Genomic DNA, 25,560 nt, shown 5'->3' on the forward strand with positions numbered 1-25,560 from the left:
AAAAGTGAAGCATTCATATATTCTAGATTCATTACATCTAAAGTAAAACATTTCAAAGGTTTTTTTTTTTTTTTTTTTTTTTTTTTTATTAGAACTTGCAGCTCAAAATTACATTTGAGTGTCATTAAATGACCATCCCTACAGTATAAATTACTGTTATCTCTTGTTCTTTGAAACCACAATAATGGGGAAGACAACTGATTTTGAAGTGGTCCAGAAGAAGATCATTGATTCCATCCACAAAGATATTAAATGCAAAGTTGACTGGAAGGAAGAAAATGGCTGGGAAAAGAAGCACAAGCAACATGGATGACCGCAAGCTTGAGAATACTGTCAAGCAAAGCCGATTCAAACACTTGGGAGAGCTTCACAAGGAGTGGACTGAAACTTGAGTCAGTGCATCTAGACTCACCACGCTCATACGTCTTCAGGAAAAGGGCTACCAAGCCACTTCTGAAACAAAAAACAACGTCAGAATCATCTTACCTGGGTTAAGGAGAAAAAGAACTGGACTGTTGCTCAGGACTTTAGCACCTGCCCACAGTGCCAAAACCACTTCCAGGTAATTTGCTGACCATGATAATACTGCGCTTGTTTGGCCAGCCAACATGCCTGACCTGAAGCCCATATGGAATCTATGGGATATTTTCAGTAGTGCCTCAGCAGTGCCACTGGCTGATCACTTCCATGCCACACCTCACTGATGCTGGAGTTTGTGCTAAAGGGGCCCTGACCAAGTATTGAGTGCATAAATGAACACACTTTAAAGAACTTAAGCTTTTCTGTTTTGGAAATCTTAAGGGGTTCAAGCACGCAGTGCTGAAACCCTATTGTAATTGTTAGGATTTTTATTATTATTATTCTTCCCTAAAACTGATTGTGCAGAACAAACTGTAAGGCCTAGAGAGCTGAAATTTTGTCAAAAAGTAGTAGTATGGCTCGCTACTCAGGCACAAAGACCCAGCCCAGTCGGCCAATAGGGGGCTCTACAGTGAACAAAAACATGAAATCGCTCATAACTCGTAGACTGTTGATCGTAGACTCAAAACTTTTATAATTTTGGAATCCTTGGGTCAAGGCCAACAAAAGCCTAGAAGTTTAGATTTGCTTTACGGGGTCCGGTTTTCCCGCCATTTTTAAGTAAATTCAAAACCTACTTTTGCGAACTAGTCCTAGATTTTTCGCCAATTGGAAGCAATCCACTGCAGAAATATTGTCTGGACAGTGAATATCAATAATTATAAAAAAAAGTTGAAATTTTGACTCACAGTTGCATAGGGATGGCAAAATGTTCGCAAGTGGAGGGGACATTTTTACTAAAATTGCTATAGCTCATAAACGGAATGAGAAATATTCTCCAAACTCAATCTTTGGTCAAATAAAAAAGTTTGCGCAGATCTGCCACTTGGTGGTGCTATAAGATGTTGGTCCGATCGACTTGAAAATTGGTATGCAGTGTCTTTGTCCAATGTGCCATAAGGATATATGAGGACATTGGCGTATCTAAAAAAAAATGGCCGCCATTGGCCAATGAAGTTTGAGCACCTATTAGACGAGGTTAACGGAGGTCGATCAGAACGAAACTCGGTGGGCATGTTTGACTCATGGCCCTAAAGGTTTGTAACAATTTTGAAATAAATCGGCCACTAGCTGTTGCTAACGAGATTTTTTGGCTCTGTAAACATGTGGTGTTTCAAACATCCACACAATATGCATATCATTTGGTAGATCTCCTTAAAATGAGAAATTTTGTCTCAAGAACCATTGCTGTCAATCAAATCGTTCTTTAAATATTCTCAATTATGTTAAAAACCTACTTTTGCAAACTAGTCCTAGGTTTTTTACCCAATACAAACCAAACCACTGCAGTAATATTCTCTGGACTCTCTGGATCAATAATTATCAAGATAAATTTGAAATTTGTCCTTCAATTATTTATAACGGGGTCATTTAAAAAGGGGGTGTGGCCAAATATACCCAAAATCCTATAAAACCTAAACAAAAACTCAAAACTTTACAAAACTTGGTGAAAATATATCTCGGATGACTCTTAAGAAGCATGTAAGTTTCATGGTGATCGGACCATAGGTGGCGCTATAACATATTTTGGACTTACACAGCTGCATGTCCCAGTTGCCTGTTACTTACATCTGCACGTGAGCATTATAAAGCGGTCACCCGTCAGTCAGCTCATTGCATGTATTGAATATTGGTTCTCATTTTAGTATCGACCTGGTTCTTTTGAGGTCACAACTAGACACTTGATATTTTCAGCCAGTTCTTGATTGCAAAGCATCTGGGTGAGGTGTAATTCATGAGTTCAGTATTTCCCTTACATCATTTCACTAGCTGGCCCAGCAATCCCAGTTTCCTCTTTCCTGAATGCCTGATGGTAAACTGCCAGTATGCACCGCTGCAGGTGAGAGACCACATATCACTTGTCTAATTTCCCAGAAATGATTTGCTGTATTGTATATGGTCCTGATAAAAATAAAGGAACTATGATAATGAAGTATAAATGTAATATAATTGCTGTCTTCAGATGAGTGAATTTGTGTTCTTCATACCAGTTAATATTTAGTCTGTGCTTATATCATGATTTTTAATTTAGTGATTTCAGTGATTTTGTGATTATTTATTTATTTATTTATTTTTTTAACTTCTGTTTTAAGACTTTTAGTTTTTTAACCCTTTGTTTGCACATTGTATAGCCTATGTTAATACATGTACCTTGTTTTCATAACCTCATATAGCACATTGTTTGGGGGTGAACATCAGATGAAGATTTTTTTCCTTTTTTTTTTAATGATGGATTAAAAGATGAAAGATGACGATTGAAATGAAAATATCATTGCTTTGAAAAATAAAGAAGTTGTGACATTGTGGCAGTGAGTGCAGAAAATGTTACTATTGTAAAATAGTTATTAGTCAGAACTTTTTCTAGAACTTTTAAAGCTACTTATCGTCAAGCTAAACACAGACAGCTTTTTCTGAAATTACACTGTTCATTGATCACTCACTCTGACAATTTTTTTAATGAGCGTGTTTGACTGGTAAATTAAAACTTTGTTTTTCATTTACAGTACCTAAGTCTGAATATTTTTACTGCCGTCCAACTTCTTTTGCTCAGTTCCTGTCAGTATTTGACTTCTATTGTCAAGGGTGCATTAAATATGATACAGCATGCACATACAGTACACAGGTGATTCAGTGTAGTGTTTTTTTTTAGTGGACCACTGAATTTAACATGTAACTGCACAGATGGGGTCAATATGAAGTTAAGAGTTTAGTCTTGATTACTTGTAATAATAAATAGATGAACAAAGTTCTCAGCTTGATTTGAGTATGTAGCTTGCGGTTACTCTACACAAAATAAAAATGATTAATAATATACTTCTAGTTAATGCCCAAAATGAATTTTTAACCTCTTTGTCACTGTGTCTTACCTCTCTACAGGAATATGCTCGGTTAGTTGGGCCCTGGTGCCAGGTGAATGTGGGATCCTATCGTTTTGTTTTGGGTCATTGCTATCTGGCCAGCGGTGAGGGCCAGAAGGTAAGAACATCATGTTTGACCTGCTGAAGTCACCCCAGTTCAAGTGCCATGTGCGTCATCTCCCCCTAATTACTACTAGTTAAAGCACAAAATAAACGTGAATGAACCTCAGAAGGTATGTTGTAAGATACAGTACAATTTAACAAAGTGCATAATGTCTCATAATCAATCGGTATACAGTATGTTTCTCAGAAAGAGATCAATAAAACAGCTTGTCACTGTTACATTTGTCTTAGAAAAGCTGTTCAATGAGCATAGCTCGATAGTTGAGCTAGAAAAACATTAACTTGAGGAGAATTTTGCTAAATATATGTACTATATCAATATATGTTCTTTAAATTTTTGCTTATGCTGTTTCTATATTAAATGTTTGCTTGAATAAATCCATAATGAAAAGCCATTGTTTAAATGTTTATATTTCAGAAAAACAAGTCGAAACAATTATATTAAAACGTTCTTATGAAAAAACTGCCTTATGAGCAGTTTAATTTTTTTTATACAAATCAATTAATTTTAAACTTTCATTTTTATGTACCATTATAAGTCCATTGTTTTTCGAATTTCGGTGTTACATTTGCTATATTTTCACATTTATAACCATGATTTGGTATTCCTCTTGTACCATTATCCTCTTTTGTGCAAAAAAATGTCTCCTGACAGTTCTCTCTGAAGAAATTACTTTTCTTTAAATCTATTGATTCAATATATTCACCTGTAGATCAAAAATTGCCTTTTACTTAAACCAAAACATTTTTATTTTGTAACTTTCATGAGGATGTACTCCATTTGTTTTTGCAATACAACATTTTACCACTTTATTATTTATTACTTTTTTTTAATGAAGTTCAATAGCATTCTGAATGCAGTGTTGAACTGTTCTTCTGAAACTGAAAACATGCCAAAGTAATAATTGTTTGGCTGGTTCAACTATTATGCTATTATGCAAACAAAAAGGCCATTGGGCTCTTTAAACTTTAAGGCAGGACTACCTTAATAAGTGTTTTTTTTTTTCTATTCATATATGTGCATTGCAGTCAGAACAAAAGGATTGTTCACAAAATTGTTCCAAATGCAGAAAAGTGTTGTGAAATCATGCCTAATTTGTTGGCCGTGTGTTTTGTGAATATTTTTATTTTTTTTTTTTTTATTTTTTTTTTTAGGCTTTACAGTGTTTCCAGGAAGCAGCCGCTGAGGTGGATAAAGAAGATTTTTTAATGAAACTTATGGGTTCAGACGAGGAGGCGGTCACCGCAACTGCCCCACGATTACTTTATTACAACAAGGTATGTGTCTGTTAGATGGACAGATCATGTTAAATGGGAATGAAATTGCTTCTAATTGTTTAATGGTTTAGGTTTTGCGGTTATTGGAGGATATTGGTTTGCCAGAGCTTGTGATTAATTTGGCAACGTTGGCCATATCTGAAGCTGCCAATGATGAAAGAAGCCAGGTAACAACATTGTTTGTTTGCTTGTTTGTTTTTGTTTTTGTTTGTTTTGAGAATGATTAATTCATTACAGTAATTAGATTGTGTATTCCTGTCTGTTTTTTTTTTTGTTTGGTCTGAATACATAGCTACCTTTTTCCCCTCAGAATGTGAATGTGGGTTAAAAAAATGATCAAATTAGATGCATATTCTTTCTAACACATTTTTTCATTGAAAGTAACTTTTAAAGAAGAAAGAAAGGTTTTAACGTAGAAGTAAAGTCCATTTAAATAGTTTAAAATGAAAGAGCCCCACTAGTTCAAAATGAAAGAAACAACACGGACAAGGAAAACAGGACAAAATCCATACAACTACTTAGAAGGCTTTTCAATCCTCAAATAATCACCTTTATATAGTATAAACATACTATAATAACAGTAACTGTTACCTATTGCTAATACCTAGATTTATAACATTTTCATATTATTTTGTCAGCCTCTTGTAGAGTTCATTAATTCTTGTAGAGTTAAATTAATCCAAAAACTTATATGGAGTTCAAAAAGAACTTGTATGGGAAGCCAAGTTTAAAGAATGATCTAGTTTAAAGAATCTCAGTAATTATGATTGCTGGTAGATACATGGACACACATGCTTATCCCCATGATGTGCCAGGCTGATGTATTTTGTCACAGTATATAGAACCTTTCAAAATGAACTAGTGGAAGCACTTACAAAAGCATTTACCAGTCACAGCAGCTAAATACACATTTTCCTTTTAGATTTTCCACTTAAAACTATATTCTATTAAAATGTTAATTTCTAAAAAATATATAATGACAATTTTAGCTATCCATATATTGTGGGATATCTCAAACATAATTTTGAGAATATCTATCTCTGTTTATTAAAGGGGTCATATGACGATGCTAAAAATAACATTATTTTGTGTATTTGGTGTAATGCAATGTTTACAGTTTAAGGTTCAAAAGCACATTTTCCACATACCGTTTATTAGGGATGCACGATATTGGATTTTTTTCCGATATTTTCATTGAAGCCTTTAAAATAACTACAAATAAATTATATATCAATCACTGCATTTTTCCCCGAGAGAGATGCAGTGTTAACCCTAACATTTTATTTTAAGATTTAACATTTGTAGATGGTCTAAAGCAGAGCTGTCAAACTCAATTTCTGGAGGGCCGGAGCCCTGCAGAGTTTTGTTCTAACCCTGCTTCAACACACATGCCATGTACCTTTCAAATAAGCCTGAAAGACTTGATTAGTTGGATCAGGTGTATTTAATTAGGGTTGAATCTAAACTATGCAGTGCTCCGGTCCTCCAGAACTTGAGTTTGACACCCCTGGTCTAAAGCAAAAGAGTTGTAAAAATTCTAAATATCTTTTAGAGCTTATGATTTGTTTAAAAAATAAAACGTATTACACATTAATTAATAAAACAATATATAAAAAAATATATATTTAATTTACAAATCCAAAAGAGTGAAACTAATCATCATTCAGACAAAACTTTGCTTCAAGAATGAGCCACACTGCTGACGTGATCTAATCACTAGCACACCCTAAGCACATGTGAATTAATGCATTCCTTATCAGCAAGACATATTGGCATTATTTTTTTTATATCGGGCCAGTACATTGGTAAATATTAATAAATCATTAATTAAATCATAAATATTGATTTACATATAAAGCCATTATCGGCCAATTCCAATATCAGTCTGATGATATCGTGCATCCCTACCGTATATTATTGTTGCTCTTCTCTGCCCTACCTTTCTGAGACGCCTCGATTTTTTACAAAGCTCATTGTTCTGAAAAGCGAGGTGTGCTCTGATTGTCCAGCTAATCAGTGCATTGTGAATGGCCGAATACCTCAATCGTGTGACGGACATGTTACGCCATTTACCATATTTGGAAACACACAGTGTCTCCATGACAACAAAACTACAGCGAGAATAAAAGTTACGCCTCCTTTCTTTGCATGAACATTTGGGCGTTTTGCAAATCTTCCTACACAGTGATGTAGATTTGTGAAGACGTGAGGTATTTTAGGAAAGAGTGGGCTAGTCTTAACTTAATCTCTTTGGGTTTGAGACCTTAGTCTTTGCAACTTTACGGATCTTACATATGCACAAACAGCTTGTGACACTCCAAAAACAAAGGAAATATGACCCATTTAATAAGAATCTAACACCTGTATTGTAGGCTGCTCTGTGGACTCGTATATTCAAGCATCATCTGGATCTTGGACACAACAGTCAGGCATACGAGGCCCTGACGCAGAACCCTGATTCTAGCAGGTACAGTGCACTGACATCATTTCCTTCTCCACAGTTTAAAGTGAAATACGTGTAATCTTGGTGTTATCTGTGGTTGCAGGCAGCTGGACTGTCTCCGACAGCTGGTGGTAGTTCTGTGCGAGCGTGCTCAACTCAGGGATCTCGTCCAGTTCTCGTTTGTTGATTTACATGATGAGGTAGGTCAGAATACTCTCATACGTGAGCCTTACAGGTATTTATTATTATTTTTTCCATTGTTGAAACATACTTTTGTGGGTTTTATCTCAATTTATCAAAGCTTCTGTAACTTTAAAATAGGGTCCAATTCTGACTATTAACTAGCTTATTAGCACGCCTATTATTAATGTATTGGCTGTTTATTAGTACTTATAAAGCACATATTTTGACCATATTCTACATCTGTAATCCTACCCAATACCTAAACTTAACAACTATCTTACTAACTATTAATTAAGAGTTTGAGGCTAAAGTTAGTGGTTTGTTAATGGCGAGAATTGGATCTTAAAATAAAGTATGACAAAAGTCTCTGCTGCTGACTTCTGATAAAGTGAACAAATGTGGTTTACATGTGTCATAGAAAGAGAATGATGTGCGGCAAGTCGTTTTAGAAATCCAATACTTTAATGCTTGTGGACGAAATATCTCAACACGACACGTGAAATTAAACGTCATCATGTTTAAAGATGAGTGGCTTAATCAAGTGCTTTAAATAACGGATGATGGGCACAGAACAGTAACAAAACTCAGAGAGATTTACATTTACACAGGTGTAGTGGTTTGCAAACTACATAGGGATGTTTAGATATAAGAATTCACATTAACGTTATCGAAAATGCTTAACTTACAGATCTCAGTTTAAATGCTTCAGTTTGCTTTTATATATATTATAAACCCAATAAATTACCTCAAAAAGGGAATTCATGAACAATATCTGCTTCATATTTTTTTATATATTGTATTGTATTGTATTATATTGTATTATATTATAATAAAGAACTGAACTGTTCTGCTTGAGTTTTGTTATGATTTTTTTGATAGAAGTTATTGTTAACAGCACTGTCAAAAATGTTTTCTCTTTGGTAACCTAAAATGGGCATCATTTAGTAACATCAAGTGTCAAATCAAATATAAATAGCACAGTAAAGTTAAAAGTTACACCCTTTTTTTTGTGTACGCTGTACAGGTCTGGTATAAATAATGTTTTTGCTCTGGTAGCTGAAATGTCCGCCCAATAGAGAAAAGTTTTGCTCAGCAAGAAAAAAAAAAATTTGAGGGAACTTTGCTCATAGGGCATGCTCATCGTTTACGTGCACAAATACAGTGGCGCTTTGCTGTAGACTGTATAATTTCATATTAAAGGGCAAATGAACTACGAGCATGCGTGTCAGATCCACGTCATATTCAGCAGTAGCAGATCTTAAAGTAATAGCAGCCAAATAACCCAATAAACCAGCTGCTGTGATGTCTGTTAATCAAGGAACAAAAGAGAAAAGAGGAAATGAATAAATTTTGTAGCTTTAAGGATACATATTTAATTTAGAATTTAGTGTTTATTAACTTTATTAAATTTCTGTGTATTTCCTAATTGCTGAAGGGCACAGGTAATTGGTTTATGTGAAGATTGTTTTAAGTTCACTTATATTAGAAGTTATTATTTTTAAAGTCTAATGCTAAAATTGATCGCTCTCAATTATACTGTCATGTTGAATGGCTGTTAACAATGGTTAAATATTAGGGGGAAAATTATTTCCTAGAGTATTGGTATCAGTGATATAAAAAAAGATGCCACTGAACAAAAATTAAAAATATAATTTCTTTGTTTTTATTACTTTAATTTAAAGATTGAATCTGAAATTATTGCAGTATAAAAATATATTTAAAGAGCAGGTCATATGTAAGGGATAATGTACATCCAGACAGTTGTTCTCGCAGAATAAACCCCGACACGGGGATCAGGACCCCGACACTAAGCTACTTGCCACATAAGTAAATAATTAGATGCAAAATATTGATTTGAGTTTAAATATTTGAACGCAAAGCTTCCGTGAAGACAGCAGTTGTGTTATTAGCTTTTACAGATTGTTATCCAGGGATAACATACCTCGGAATGTCGCGGCTGACCAATCAGAATCAAGTATTCCACAGAGCCATGTAATAAAGTATTTTAAAGTGTCCTAATATTGTGTTGGAGTCCCCTACAACAGGTTTAAATGCATCTACATCTCAGAAAACATTGTAATTTTCTCAAAATATACATTTAATATTAGTCATTTGCCAATGATTTCGAAACGATTCATTCCAAGCAAGTTCAGAGCAAACCCCTCCCTTCTATAAGCCTACTCTGCTCTGATTGGTCAGCTGGCCAAGCCCGTTGTGATTGGCACAGAGAGGAGTCCTTGGGCCAGTTGGCCAGCGCTACCATTGACAAAGCACCTTTACATGAAACAGTAATATAGTGCTCCAATCCGTTCTTATAATAATGTCATAAAATACAAAAACACTTATGCACGCGAATCGTGAAACGCGAAAGTTTAGCTGCTAAACTGAACACTTGGTGGATACGTTAGTCGAGTGCTAACATGACTAACTGATGAAACAATACAGTTTGTAAACCAAAATATGTCTACTGTAATGTTTGAAGAATGACAGACAAAAGACGCTCTGTCTTGCAAATTATCAGAACTCCTTCAGTAAGACAGTAATATTGTGCTTTACCTGGAAACCTAAAGCTACGCTAGGTATACATCACATATTAGCACAAAAACCTTTTTGAGCACTCAATTGAAAATTTACACAATGTATCAATCGTACTACTTACAGGTCGTGGTTCAGAGAGCTTGTTAGTCCAAATTAAAAAGATTAGAAGCCAACGAAGATAAAAGCCAAGATTAGAGAATCAGTCCTTGGTAAAATGACATGCACACAACAAAAGGTTTGAATTGTATTTCTGTGTTATAGTTTAAGTCATTGTTATATTGGAATTGATGTAAACACTAACTAGCGGAAGTGTTTGTGGGCAGGTCAGACGTATCTCGCGGACAGGTGGGGATTGTGGAAGTGTTTTTGGAAGTGTCGGACTCTGTTAGTATTTAGTATATTCAAAAATATAACGACTAGTTAAGGTGATTCAAAATCGACTCTCTCTTTTGAGAGACAATATCTTTATTTATCATGAACTTTTTTGATTAAAAACTTTGCAGATTGTTTTCATTTAAGGATAGCTACATTATAAACTGCAAAAGAGATATTTTTCAAAAACCCATATGACCTGCTCTTTAAAAACTTTAGTGTTTGGGATTAATCGTAATTATTCGTGATTTAAAAAAAAAAAAAAAATTGCAATTTTATTAATTTTCTTTTAATCATTGACAACATAAATTTTTAGCAAGCCATTGTGTTGTTTTGTGCTTTGTGTTCTTTAGGTGGTCAGCATTATTGAGTCTCGCGCAAGAGCTGTGGACCTCATGACTCACAACTACTATGAGCTTCTGTATGCTTTTCATATCAATCGTCACAACTATAGGAAAGGTAAAACTGATGGGTCAGCGTTACAATGATGTTTCAAGTTTTTTGGGGGAAAGGACTAATTATTGAATTAAAAAATCAAAATTCAAACCCTCCTGCAGTTTTATAGTTATTATTGATTTATTGTTCAAAATGAGCAATAAAGGTAATTGTTATATTCAGGCAGGATTTGGCCATTAAGCCAACAGTGATTTGTTTGTGTGTTAGCTGGTACAGTGATGTTTGAGTACGGTATGCGTCTGGGCCGTGAGGTGCGAACTCTGCGCGGTCTCCAGAAGCAGGTCAACTGTTATCTAGCTGCCCTCAACTGCCTGCGCCTCGTTCATCCAGACTACGCCTGGATTGTGCAGCCTTCATCTGGAGCAGCGGTAAGCATCTGAAACATTTTTAATTCCCTATATGGAGTGCTCAGTCAGAGAATAACTCAGTAATAAATACATGTAGACCTACATATAAATGTGTTTACATGAGTTTTAGTGAATCACACATAAAGATGTCTAAATTTCATTGCATTGGATACAAAAATATCAAAAGGAAAGACCAAGTGGCATCTGTAAAACAAATAATGCTAGAGTTTTTCTCAGAACTAGCATTACACAGGGTTCGTACACGGTGCTTAAAGTACTTGAATTTGATTTTTTTTAAATTTAAGTACTGGAAAACCCTTGAAGACAGCCATATTTTTGAGAAAGTACTTGAATTTTTAAAGGGCAGTATGTATGAAATAAGTGTTTTTTTTTTCCCTTGATAAAACAATATTTTTACGCAAAATATACGGTGCAGAACATCTGATATAAATATAGAGCCGTTTCGCCTGGCTTTCAAAATCATCACAATTAAAAGAACCAAAGACTTAAACTACTTCAGTCTGTGTGCATTGAATTTATTTAATACACGAGTTTCACAATTTGAGTTGAATTACTGAAATAAATGAACTTTTCTATGACATTCTAATTTACTAAGATGCACCTGTATATTATAATGTATTTTAATATATATCATGACTTCCAGTATGAGCGACCAGGAACATCACCGAAAAGGAACTATGATGGAGAATTTGCTGCAAATCCAGGTAATTACTCCCAAAAACACCCTCTAAATTTGTGTGGACTATACTGACTATGTTTTTCCCACTTTAATACTTAATCAGTGTTCTATTTGTGTATACTAGTAGTCATATTAGTCATTCAGAACACAGTATTTTTATTGACAGGTGAAGAACCTGAACACTTAATTGTCTATTAAACGTTACTACATGTCCCCCACTTAACATTTCAGTTATTAAAATTTTCAAAGTAATAGTTAGCCTAGTTGATGCCTTAGTCTTGATATAAACAATCATTGAAGATGATTAAAATTTAATCTGTGGGTATCACATACCTTTTGCTATTGTGTTTGCTGGCTGCATGCAAAACACATAGCATGACCATTGTAATATGTGTCCGTGGACCACAAAACCAGTCGTAAGGGTCCATGTTTTGAAATTGAGATTTATACATAATCTGAAAGCTGAATAAATAAGCTTTCCATTAAGCTTTGTTAGGATTCAACTACTTGAAAATCTGGATTCTGAGGGTACAAAAAATCAATATATTGAGGAAATCGCCTTTAAAATTGTCCAAATGAAGTCCTTATCAATGCTAGGGGTCGACTGATTATCGGCGTGGCCGATTATCGGCGCCGATATTAAGCATTTTTATTGTTATCGGCATCGGCCATTTTCAAAACCGATTTGACGGTTTATCTGTTTTATTTTGAAATGCGCGATCTGGCACTGATCCAGCCACCTCAGTCAGAGCACACCGCTCTGTGGCCTAGACTAAGCCCCGCCTATCGTCCGTCTGATTTGTTGGGAGTCACGAGCCTGGCCAATCAATATGGCTGGCGCGGCTGGAAAATGTTCCGCTCTCACACCGAAAGCACAGGAGCTGCTTCAGTGATCATCATCACACATCAATAAGTTATCTCTCGAAGTGAAGGTAAGAATGCAGTAAACGTTCCTGAAGTTTCAATAAATCACTACACTGAAGTTGCAAAACACCTAAATATAATCGATTTATGATGACAAGCCCCGTTCAGTTATTATACCGTGAATTCCCGGTCAATGTCCGTCATTGCAGTGATATGCTTTAACGGATCATCACATCAGTGCTGAGATAGTGAAACTAAAACCTACTTCTCTCACCATTCGGCCAATTTAACGTTGTATTGTGAATAGATTATCAACACGAATGAATTCACTCACGTCTGCTGCGGTTTTTTTTTTTTGTGTTGTTCACATAGCTTCACTGAACAGCGTCCGTTCCGTTAGGGCTCTTAGTCAAATAAATTGCGCATATTTGGAGAAATGTTGCTTTATTCTAACATGATTGCAAAATAAATTATCATACAGATTCAGAATTACCATTATGCAATTTTGAAGAGCTGAAAGGGCATCAAGCACGAGCTCCCTATTCCTGATTTAGTTATCTCCGTGCCCGCGCTCTCTCATTTCACTAATAACCAGGGTGCGGTTTGCCGGGGGGGATGGGGGGGTTTCCCCCCTTCTGGTCTATGCATCCCTGCCTCTGCTGAATAACTTTTATCCCCGGTGGGGATAAAAACATCATGCAAACCCGCTCTGACGTCCAGATCTGAATCAAATGATTCGCGATACGCGATCCGATTGAAGCGCATCGAAACAGTGAATCATTTTGCGACGCAATGGTTTAACTGATTCGGAGTTTCAAAAAGCTCCGTTGTGTTCTTTGCTCGCTTTCTCGATGTAATTTGTTGTTTGAATAACCGTGGACATTAAATCATTACAATTAATAGGCCTAACGTAGGCTTACAATGTTTTTATTAAACTGAGATCACACTAAATACAATTTCCGTCGTATTAAAAACATTTCATAAAATTTTTTCAAAAGCATCCCCCCCTTTGTTTATTTCACAAATCGCACCCTGCTAATAACCCTATGCTAATAACGTAAATTGTCAATAATCTCACATTGCACGTTTCTGGATGACGCTGTCCTGTATACTTCCTAGTTTGTATCGCCGTGATAAACAGTCAAACAAACATTTTACACATCAAAAATAAAAAAAAAACAATTACAATATGGGTTGTGTGTGATTTTAATGCAATTCTGGGTTGCAAATAAAATGCTAAATATAACACACACACACACACACACATACACATACATATATATATATATATATATATATATAGAGAGAGAGAGAGAGAGAGATTACATTTATTTTCCATTATTTGTTCATTTGTTGCTGTTTAAATTTGCTTTAAGTTTTACTTTGTTTATAGGATGCTGCTGATGGATGCAAGTTTTACTTAGTTTACAGAATGCTGCTGATGGATGCTCCCAGCACTTTTTATGTTTGTTGTTATTAATATTAATGTTGTTATTATGAACAGTTCTCAGAATTAAAGATGTGTTAAAATAATTTAAAGAGAGTCTTTGTCAGAGGCCTTTTTATTCTTAATTTTGACATTAATTTTCATTTTTACACAAGACACACATCGGTTCAAAATATCGGTTATCGGTCTCCTTGATCTGTAATAATCGGTATCGGCATCGGCCCTGAAAAATGCATATCGGTCGATCCCTAATCAATGCATATTACTAATCAAAAATTAAGTTTTGATCTATTTTTGGTAGGAAATTTTTAAAATATCTTAATGGAACATGACCTTTACTTAATATCTTAATGATTTTTGGCATAAAAGAAAAATCTATAATTTTGACCCATACAATGTATTTTTGGCTATTGCTACAAATGTACCATATATATATATATATATATATATATATACACACACACACACACACACACACACACACACACACACACACACACACACACACACACACACACACACACACACACACACACACACATATACCTGTGCTTATTAAGGTTTTGTGCTTCAGGGTCACATATGAATCTGGATCTTGTAATCAGTTGGTCCAAAAGACAATCAAATTATCATTTTGAATCAGTCAGTGCAAATGCTGAATGAATATCTGATTTCTTACAAAAATATTGTATGTTTTACAGTTTTTATTCAAATGTGTATACTGCTGTTCAGAAGTTTGGCATCAGTAAGATTTTTAATGTTTTTAAAGAAGTCTCTTATGTTCATCAAGGCTGCATTTGTTTAAACACAAATACAGAAAAAACAGCAATATTTTGTAACAATATCCTATTTTAATATTCTTTCAAATGTAATTCATTCCTGTGATTTCAAAACTGAATTTTCAGCATCATTACTCGAGTCTTCAGTGTCACATGATCCTTCAGAAATCACACATCATTGATTTGTTAATATCAGTGTTGGAAACAGTTGTACTGCTTGATATTGTTTTGGAACCTGTGATGCTTTTTTTCAGAATTCTTTGATAAATGACAAGTTGAAAAGAACAGCATTTATTTGAAATCAATTATTTTCTAACAATATAAATATTTACTATCTTTTTGTCACTTTAACATCCTTGCTGAATAAAAATATTTCTTCCAGAAAAAATGTACTGACCTCAAACGGTAGTGTACATTGTTACAAAGGATTTGTATTTTGAATAAATGCTGTTCTTCTGAACTTCTTCTGCTGTTCTTCTGAACTTTTTATTAATCATAGAATCCTGAAAAAATTATCACAGGTTATTTTATATATATATATATTATACATCCCCCACATTGCTTTTTGATGTATAAATCTGATCGCAGCGAGTACAAAAGATCTTTTATAAATATTTGTCTTTGCTCTAGGCATTAAAAAATTGTCTACCAGAGAGCAATAAAACAAACTGATCACAGAGGATGAGTTGGGTCTTTTAATACACACTCCGCTTTCCCAACACATCATTAGGTGTAAACCTCGCCCAGCTTACTCTGTGATTTACCAATGATTTTACTAGCTATATAAGTGACTCTTGCCAGAATATTTTTCTGCTTACAATTACGATGCCCATACCATGAAGTTAAATTATAGGTCAGCACACTCTCTACCAATGATTTGTAGGCAATCTCCAATATGTTTTGACTTATTTTGACAAACCTACTGATTCTCTCTGTTAGGAATAGATGTTGCATGCATTTTTTTCAAAATATTATTGGTGTTATTCACAAAACTCAGTATCCACAAAACTTTTAACAGATAGAGACCAAAAAAAAAAAAAAAAACACATTATATAAAGGCTAGAAATTGATTTGCTTTTCAGTGAGTGAAATAAGTATTTGATCCCCAAGCAAGACATGACTTAGACCTTGGTGCAGAAACCCTTGTTGGCAAGCACAGAGGTAAGATGTTTCTTGTAGTTGGTCTCCAGCTTTGCACACATCTCAGGAGGGATTTTGATTCACTCCTCTTCATAGATGGCTCTCGTTTGGCATTGCGAACTTTCAGCTCCCTCCACAGATTTTCTATAGGATTGAGGTCTGGAGACTGGCTGGGCCCCTCCATGACCTTAATGTGCTTCTTCTTGAGCCACTCCTTTGTTGCCTTGGCGGTACGGTTTGGGTCATTGTCATGCTGGAAGACCCATCTATGACCCATCTTCAGTGTTCTGGCTGAGGGAAAGAGGTTCTTGTCCAAGATTGTGCAGTACATGGCCCCGTCCATTTGCCCCTCAATGTGGTGAAGTCGTCCCGTACCCTTGGCAGAAAAACAGCCCCAAAGCATAATGTTTCCACCTCCGTGCATGACTCTAGGGATGGTGTTCTTGGGGTCATAGTCAGCATTTCTCTCCCTCCAAACACAGTGAGTCGAGTTAATGCCAAAGGGCTCAATTTTGATCTGATCACAGAACTTTCTCCCAAGCCTTCTCTGAATCATTTAGATGTTCTTTGGCAAATTTAAACCAGGGGTCTCCAACACATCGCTCGCGAGCTACCAGTAGCTTGGAGCGTGATTAGAGGTAGCTTGCCAAGACGGGACTATAGCCCCCCTAAAATTTTGCGCTTAGCTCCATTAACTGTACACGAATTTGTGATCGCCTCAGTCTGCTTTAAATTTCATAATGAAAAAGGCGGCAGACTTCGATCGGCTCCTCGCCGTCTTTCAGCGCATTCTTTTTCAATCCGCAGACCGCGGCGGTGCAGAGCAAGAAACCAAGGATAAAGCGGCTTTCACACAGGATGCGGAAAGCGCTGTGCTATGAAACCCATTCATTTCAATGGCTTGCGCCGACGAAAGCGCACACGCCGTGGAAAGTTCAGAATAGTGCAACTTTTAAGGTGTGTGTTTAACGATAGATTGTTATAATATCTGCATCCGTGCAGTTTTGTTCTTTGTCATAAATTAAGTTTACAAAATATCAATCGGTTCTCCATCTACTGTAGCTTAAGTTTTTGCTGCATTCACACAGGTGTTTCCTTCAGTGAAAATGAAGCACATATGAAAACATACTTTATAAAACGACCATGTTGCCATTTTCATTTGAAAATGTAACTTTTAGTGTAATACATTTTCCAGTGCATGTGGCAAAGAGGTTTGTACTAGAAATGCAAACAGTAAAATTTTGTTTGTGTACAGTAAACAGGAGTATAAGTTACATCTGTGTGTGAGAGATAGAGAGATCATGAAGACTTGTATTTGGCTTATTCAGTTATATGTTATACCTATCTATGCAATACAGTGGAATACTGGTCTTTTTGGTATATCATTTTAGCTATATATATATTTTATACACTCGTTGGGGGCTGAGCCAATGCACGTAAATTATGCGGGGGAAGTGTAATATCATGGAAATTCATCCCCCGCACTTTTTCGGTCAAGTGTGATCGCATAGAGGTTTTCAAGAGCTGGTGTGAATAAATAGAGATTTAAACTCAAATAGACAGGAAAGTCTGCTCATGACCTGATATTTTATTCGTACCCAGAAGACGCGATGAACATCACGGAGCGCTAAACACTCATGCAGTGTGTGTTTCATTCATAATCAAAGCCGGAGGGTGCTCTCGCGCAGAAAGTCATACCAGGAAATTCCTAATATGGACAAAAGCGTCCAGCTATTGCTTTATGAAAACACAGAAACTTTTGGAATCACAAAGACATTAAACATACGATTGCGACAATATATGGTTTTTCAAGTCATCTCCAGCAGGTGATAAAGTATATGAACAATGCAGTGCTAATTAACATAGCATTTATTACAGTATAGAAACTATTCTGCCTTATTATGTGATAAAAAAAAGCGCTTGTGGTATATAAACAAATCATTATTATTTGTTATTGTTCAGCAGTTACAGATTTCTAATCCAATTAAAAGCTAGAAATTAAAGAAAAATAAAAGTTGCCTATAGTATCCACTACTAGTCAAAAGTTTTTGAACAGTAAGCTTGTTAATGTTTTTTAAAGAAGTCTCATCTGTTCACCAAGCCTGCATTTATTTGATCCAAAGTACAGCAAAACAGTAAAATTTTGAAATATTTTAACTAGCCTATTTAAATAATTGTTTTCTATTTGAAAATATATATTTCGAAATGTAATTTGAGATTTCAAAGCTGAATTTTTAGCATCATTACTCCAGTCACACGATCCTTCAAAAATAATTCTGATATTCTGATTTGCTGCTAAAAAACATTTATGATGATTTTGAAAACAGGTGAGTAGAATTTTTTTCAGGTTTCTTTGATGAATAGAAAGTTCAGAAGAACAGCATTTATCTGAAATATAAATCTTTAGTAAAATTATGTCTTTCACTTTGATCAATTTAAAGAATCCTTGCTAAATAAAAGTATTCATTTTTATAATTTATTTTCCAAAAAATAAAAATTATACTGACTCTAAGCTTTTGAATGATATAGTGTTGCAAAAGCTTTTTATTTCACATAAATGCTGATCTTTGGATCCTTCTATTCATCAAAGAATACTGAAAAAAGTACTCCTCTGTTTTAAATATTGATAATCAGCATATAAGAATGATTTCTGAAGGATGTGACACTGAAGACTGGAGTAATGATGCTGAAAATTCACCTTTGATCACAGGAATAAATTAAATTTAAAAATATATTCAAATAGAAAACAGTTTAAATAGTAAAAAATATTTCACAATATTACTGCTTTTGCTGTACTTTGGATAAAATAAATAAAGGGCTTGGTGAGCAGAAGAGACTTCTTAAAAAACATTAAAATTACTTACTGTTCAAAAACTGTTGACTGGTAGGCTATATAGATAACAGAAATGTTATATTGTAATGTTTATATATATATATATATATATATATATATATATATGTATATGTATGTGTGTTTGATTTCTGTCCCCCTCACTTCTGAAAAGATGGCTACGCCCCTGGCTGAGCCCCTCTAGAATGAAAATCCTAGAATCGCCCCTGCCAAGACATATTGACATATAGGCTGTGAGGTTATTTTAATTATCATTGAACCCATATTTGATTATCGCGATTTGAAAAACTCACAGTAGTTATTTATTTTAATTATCATTGAACCCATATTTGATTATGACGCAACACAGAGTAGTTTCGTTTGTGTGAAAAAATGACTGAAGGCAGACTGCTGAGGGAAATTATATGAAAGAATATATGATTTCATTATTTGTGTGAATGCATAATAGGTTACCGTGGAAACAGCTCTGTTCTGCATTTCATAAGCGCCCTCTGCTGTCAACCTGTGGTTTTACAAATTAATTCAGTCTGCCATATTTTTATTCAGACAAATGCAAAATCAGACAAGATTTTTGTTGTAAATCTTAACCGGTCGATGGAAAATAGCCTACATTGTTGTCAGAGGTGTTGAGATTTTTAGAATGCACATTAGCTTATGTAAAACTGTTTATGGAGCAGATAAATTTAAATTTTTCATTCTGACCCCTCCTTTTATATAAAAAAAAAATAAAAATAAAAAAAATGTGAAAGGCTGATATATTATAAGTTTCTGTCGGACGCGTCCGGTTCGAGAACCGAGGAGCTGATGATACTGCGCATGCGTGAAGCAGACTGACACACATCGCGTCTGAACCGAACTGGTTCTTTTTGTGATTGATTCTGAACCGATTCTGTGTTAATGTTATGAGCGCGGGTAAACTGAAGGCTTGAATCAAGGGCAATCATCGCCAATGAAGTCATTACGTCGAGCGCAAAAGAACTGGTGAACCGTTTTCGGCAACTGGTTTATTGAATCAAACTGTCCGAAAGAACCGGTTCGCGGAGAAGAACAGAACTTCCCATCACTACCGGTGATCCGAAAACCGATGCAACCGGTTCTTGACTCGAGAACGAGTCGATGTTTCGTTCGTTATCTGGCTCGGCTCAGTCAGTGTACTGTTTGAGTAAATGAATTACTCCGGGATATTGGTTTATTTGAACTCAGAGGGAGTGTCAGCCATGTTAAAAAAGTTAACAGCTTAAGTCATTTGTGGATTAATGCTTATTGTTGATGCGAACCGTTTCAAACGATTCAGTTCGATTTGGTGAACTGGTTCAAGAAGATCCGTTTACATCGAGTGATTCGTTCGCGAACCGGATATCACTAAACTGCAGTGTTGTGAACGCGCTCCTAACAGACCTGGGAGAGAAGTCTATGCTGAATAAAGTCGTAGTTTTTGATATTTTTGGACCAAAATGTATTTTCGATGCTTCAAAAAATTCTAACGGACCCTCTGATGTCACATGGACTACTTTGAAGATGTTTTTATTACCTTTCTGGACGTGGACAGTATACCGTACATACATTCTCAATGGAGGGACAGAAAGCTCTCGGACTAAATCTAAAATATCTTAAACTGTGTTCCGAAGATGAACGAAGGTCTCACGGGTTTGGAACGACATGAGGGTGAGTCATTAATGACATAATTTTGATTTTTGGGTGAACTATCCCTTTAAGTACTTTATAACATTGGTAGCTCTCACCCGCTTTCATTTTTAAAAAGTAGCTCCCAAATTAAATAAGGTTGGAGACTCCTGCTTTAAACGGACCTGTACATGTGCCTTCTTGAGCAGGGGGACCTTGCGTGCACTGCAGGATTTCAGTCCATTGCAGTGTAGTGTGTTAACAATGTTTTGCTTGGTGTCTGTGATCCCAACTCCCTTAAGATCATTAACAAGCTCCTCCCGTGTAGTTCTGGGCTGATCCCTCACCTTTCTCATGATCATCCTTACCCCAGAAGGCAAGATCTTGCACGGAGCTCCAGACCGAAGGAGATTGGTTATTTTGTGTTTCTTCCATTTCCGAATAATCGCACCAATAGTTGTCTCCTTCTCACCAAGCTTCTAGCTGATGGTCTTGTAGCCCATTCAAGCCTTGTGCAGATCTACAATCTTGTCTCTGACATCCTTTGACAGCTCTTTGGTCTTGCCCATGGTGATGGAGAGGTTGGAATGGAAGATACAGATTGCATGGACAGGTGTCTTATACACCCAACGAGCGGACATTAGGAGTATCTTCTTAAAGTGACAGGACTAATCTGTAACCTGTGGGAGCCAGAATTCTTGCTGGTTGGTAGGGGATCAAATACTTATTTCACTCACTGAAATGCAAATAAATTTCTAGCCTTAATATAATTTTTTTCTGGATTTTTTTTTTTTCGGTTGATATTCTGTCTCTATCTGTTAAAATAAACCTACCATAAAAATGACAGACCCTTCATTTCTTTTCAAGTGGGCAAACTTACAAAATCAGCAGGGGACCAAATAAATATTTTCCCCACTGTATATTAAGCAGCACAATGGTTTTCAACATTTCTAATGATGATCAGCATATTAGAATGATTTCTGAATGGATCATGTGACACTGAAGACGAGTAATGATGCTGAAAATTCAGCTTTGCATAACAGGAATAAATTACATTTCAAGGTATATTGAAATAGAAAACTGTCATTTTAAATTGTAATAATATTTCATAATATTACTGTTTCTTTCTGTATTTTGATCAAACAAATGCAGCCTTGATAAGCACAAGAATATTTAAAACGTTAAAAATCTTACTGATCCCAAACTTCTGAATGGCAGTGTAGATTTTTAAAACTATTGGCCTCTTAATCTGATAAGCAGTGCATTTTAGATAGTTATAAATATCAGCAAAATCTACTGTTGTGTTGGTTTTAAATGCTACACATTTCAAAGTTGTTTGTCATGTGATCACAGTAAGTCAACAGATCGACATTCTTGAGCTGAAAGACTTGGAGAAAGAGTATGTTCTTGCTCGGAGTCGACTGACATTGGCTCAGCAGGACCCCCCCTCAGCCGCCATTGCAGGTAATGACATGGGGGATACATGTTTTCTTTTGGAAGACGCTTTTGTCCAATTTTAAATTGATTAAATTATGTTGCCTTTATCAGTATCACTAGTATGACAATCTTATATTCTGCCATATGTACAGTTGAGTTTTCTAATGCACTTTTTTTACAATTAAGCTTTCCTGAGCTATGAACACAATCTCAAAACTACATCCAGGCTTCTGGTGATTATGGGATAATGTAAAAAAAAAAAAGTACTTTACACTTAAGAAACTGAACGTAATGTTTTTGTGCATTGATTTACTAGGTGAAACAGGTTAACATGAGCTGCTGCTGTTTTTTTATTTTTGAACAACCTTGTTCATATCCTGAAGCTATTTTCTCTCCTCTCTTCTCACACACAAACACACATCTACTTTTCTGAATACACATCTAAATTCAATATCTCACAGTTCAAGGAATCTTTCATAGAGGATTGAGCAGCAAATTCTCCCAATGAATTGTAAGAATCACAAGAGGTTATTTCTGCATAGGATGTATGATGCAATGACACATTCAAGCGCACAGTTTCACCTAATTATTCATTTGTTTAGTTATATCGTTTATAATTTGTATAAGTAAACAGTACCAGTAAACTTGGAGTAATTACAAAAATTGTTTTATTCATTGCATCATAGATGATTTTTTTATTTTTATTTTTTCAGGAAATGGGCAGACTAGAATAAATTTCAACACAGCAGCAAACAATCAACGATAAAAAATTGCAAAACAAAAATTTATAATTAATCCAAAGCTTTTAGTAGGCTAAAACTGGTGATTCTAGTGTTAACTTGATCCTGGTGTTATTTCTCTTATAGGAGGTGCATCTTCACAAGAGATGGTGGCTCTGCTGGTGCAAACAGGACTTTTTGACACAGCCTTGACACTATGTCAGACCTTTAACTTATCCCTCACACCCGTCTTTGAAGGACTGACCTTCAAGTAAGTTGAAAGCTCCTGTGTCTGCCCAGTCAAAATCAGCTGGGTGCTTTTCGTTCTGACTTCTGCACGGCATATTTTTGTGTGTGTGTAGGTGTATCAAACTGCAGTATAAAGGCGATCAGGACCAGACGGAGGTGTGGAACTGGCTTGCAGCTAATCAGTTGCCAACTGTTATTACTACTAAAGAGTCCAGGTCTGTTAAAATACTAAAATACTCATTACAATGAACTCTGCTCTGTCTCTTCCTAAACTGAATTTCTCTCCACACAGCGCGACAGATGAAGCTTGGCGGCTGTTAGCTCATTATTTGGAAAATTATCCCTTACAGAACGCTCAATATCATCGCTGTGTCATCAACAAGCTGCTGTCACATGGTGTGCCAGTGCCTGATTGGCTGCTCAACTCCTACAAGGTGGATGTTTTTTTATTATTATTATTATTCTTAGCATTATATCATCATATCTTTTTAACCATTAAAAAGGAGTCCAGAAAAAAATGAATCCAGAAAAAAATCAAATGGAAAAAGCGGAATTTGGAAAAAAATAAAATACAATTTGGGAAAAAATAAAGTGGATTTCATAGGGCCCTAGTGATGTAAGTCGTAAGTCATAAAGGTGCATGACCCTGAAACAGAGTGTTTATATCAGAGCTAAAATCAGAGTAGAACTGGCTTTTCATTTCTCACCTCAACGGGTTTTGATGTAAAAAGCCTAACATATTGTGCAGCTCAGCAAACATAAAATCAAAAGGAAATGCTGTTCACGACCACGTAAATTGATTTTTTTCGCTTAGTTTAATTATGATTAAGAGCCTTGTATTGCAAGTTATGAACTGTTTTGTAGTTTATGACCAGTGCAATTGTATATACAACATTATCTATGCTTTTACAATCTTTTTTACAATCTTTGGTAATTTTCTATAAAATTACCCCGATCATTGTCACCTTATTGTAAAATGATCACAGCAATTCAGTGTCCTATCAAATTTACTTGGAACAGATTTGCTGCTGTTGTGCTTCTCAAAATGTAAATTTAAATATAAGGCAGACATGTTCTTAATAGGTTTTGAGATATTCACTAATGAAAAATTGTTTATTGCTTATTTACATTGTAAAAAAATTAAATAAAAGCAAAGTTTACTTTGCTTTCTTTACATTTTGTACATTTACTTGACTTGATTTCTACACTGTCCCTGTTCTCAGTTTATATAACACATAAAGGATGATTGTGTTTCTCTTTCAGGAAATTGATGCAGCATCACTGTTGCGTCTCTATCTGAACTATGATCAGCTGGAGTCCGCAGCTGAACTCGTGCTGGAGTATGTGGATGCTCTGCTTGGAAAGGGGCATCAGTATTTTGGAATAGAGGTATGTAGTTCTGACTACTGTTACAACTTGAATAAGTATTTGATTTTTCTCACAACATTCCACAATAAATGAAAACTTTATGGTCTGTAGTAGACATTAAGGATGTTATTTTCTAAGATTGCAAATAATGAATATACACTTGCTATTAAAATTTTAAAAAGTGCATTTGCAGTTTGTGGGTATATTCATTTACTTTACTACTCAATTTGTAACAGTGAATGATGAGGTATCATACTGATCACAAGTGCAGTATGGAGTACCGTAAGGCTCAGTACTAGGACCGTTGCTTCTCATGCTTTAAATGTTACCCATGAGACAAATCATCATGAAACATGGTATTAGCTTTCACAGTTATGCTGATGATACTCAGCTCTATATAGGTTTTTTTTTTTTTTTTTTTTTTTTTTTGATGAAACTTGCCAATTTGCGAAACTAATGAAATGCATAGTTAAAAACTGGATGACTAGCAATTTCCTACTGCTAAATTCTGACAAAACGGAGGTTTTTATTTTTGGACCAAAAACATCTGCATGTAATAACCTATAACACTGTCTAACATTTGAAGGGCTGCTCTGTCAATTCTTTGTCATCAGTTAGGTGTGCTGTTTAACCCTCTGGAGTCTAAGGGTATTTTTGGGGCCTGGAGAAGTTTTGTCATGCCCTGACATTTGTGCTTTTTTCAGTTTCTTATAAATATCTAAATGGCTAAAGTCTAATCTCACTGTAATCAGCACAAACTGGGCTATAATAATATGTGAGCAGCATGTATGTACATGATTGTGTTTTTGAGAAAAAAAAATGTTATGCGTGGTTAGTGAAAAACTAAAAATGTTAAATCACTTGAATAAGGCAATAAAACACATATAGAAAATTGGTTCCCAGGAAATTTTGAGAACTGGAGCTTGTAGCCTAGAATTTTTTTTTTCTAAATGATGTGAAAATCATCTTGTTTACTCACTTACAGAAAAACAATATATTGATTTAAATTTTCTAAAACACTTTTTGTTGGTAAACAGTCATATGCGAGTAGGCGTCAACTATCATGAATTCACACCTGAGAAGACAAAGGGCTGCATAATGAGCTGCATAATGAGCCATTCAGTCAGCTGTGTCACTGAGAGGGAAGAGTTACAAGAAAGAATGTGAGGACAAAATAAATCTATATAATTTTATGTTTGTAGTTTA

General features: G+C 35.3%; 1 protein-coding gene across 1 annotated transcript in view; it reads left to right on the top strand.

Moving 5' to 3' along the window:
* LOC109077940 (nuclear pore complex protein Nup160-like) overlaps positions 1-25,560 on the top strand; it is an 80,202-nt gene that overhangs the window by 51,004 nt on the left and 3,638 nt on the right. The window contains exons 20-33 of the mRNA XM_042753417.1: positions 2,350-2,419; positions 3,457-3,555; positions 4,716-4,838; positions 4,910-5,005; positions 7,211-7,305; positions 7,385-7,481; positions 10,728-10,833; positions 11,038-11,198; positions 11,842-11,902; positions 21,935-22,045; positions 22,885-23,008; positions 23,100-23,201; positions 23,279-23,420; positions 24,250-24,375. Coding sequence (XP_042609351.1) covers positions 2,350-2,419; positions 3,457-3,555; positions 4,716-4,838; positions 4,910-5,005; positions 7,211-7,305; positions 7,385-7,481; positions 10,728-10,833; positions 11,038-11,198; positions 11,842-11,902; positions 21,935-22,045; positions 22,885-23,008; positions 23,100-23,201; positions 23,279-23,420; positions 24,250-24,375 — 1,513 coding nt within the window. The remainder of the gene's footprint in view (positions 1-2,349; positions 2,420-3,456; positions 3,556-4,715; positions 4,839-4,909; positions 5,006-7,210; positions 7,306-7,384; positions 7,482-10,727; positions 10,834-11,037; positions 11,199-11,841; positions 11,903-21,934; positions 22,046-22,884; positions 23,009-23,099; positions 23,202-23,278; positions 23,421-24,249; positions 24,376-25,560) is intronic.

Source organism: Cyprinus carpio, chromosome B25 (assembly GCF_018340385.1).
Source record: "Cyprinus carpio isolate SPL01 chromosome B25, ASM1834038v1, whole genome shotgun sequence".
Lineage (NCBI taxonomy): Eukaryota > Metazoa > Chordata > Actinopteri > Cypriniformes > Cyprinidae > Cyprinus > Cyprinus carpio.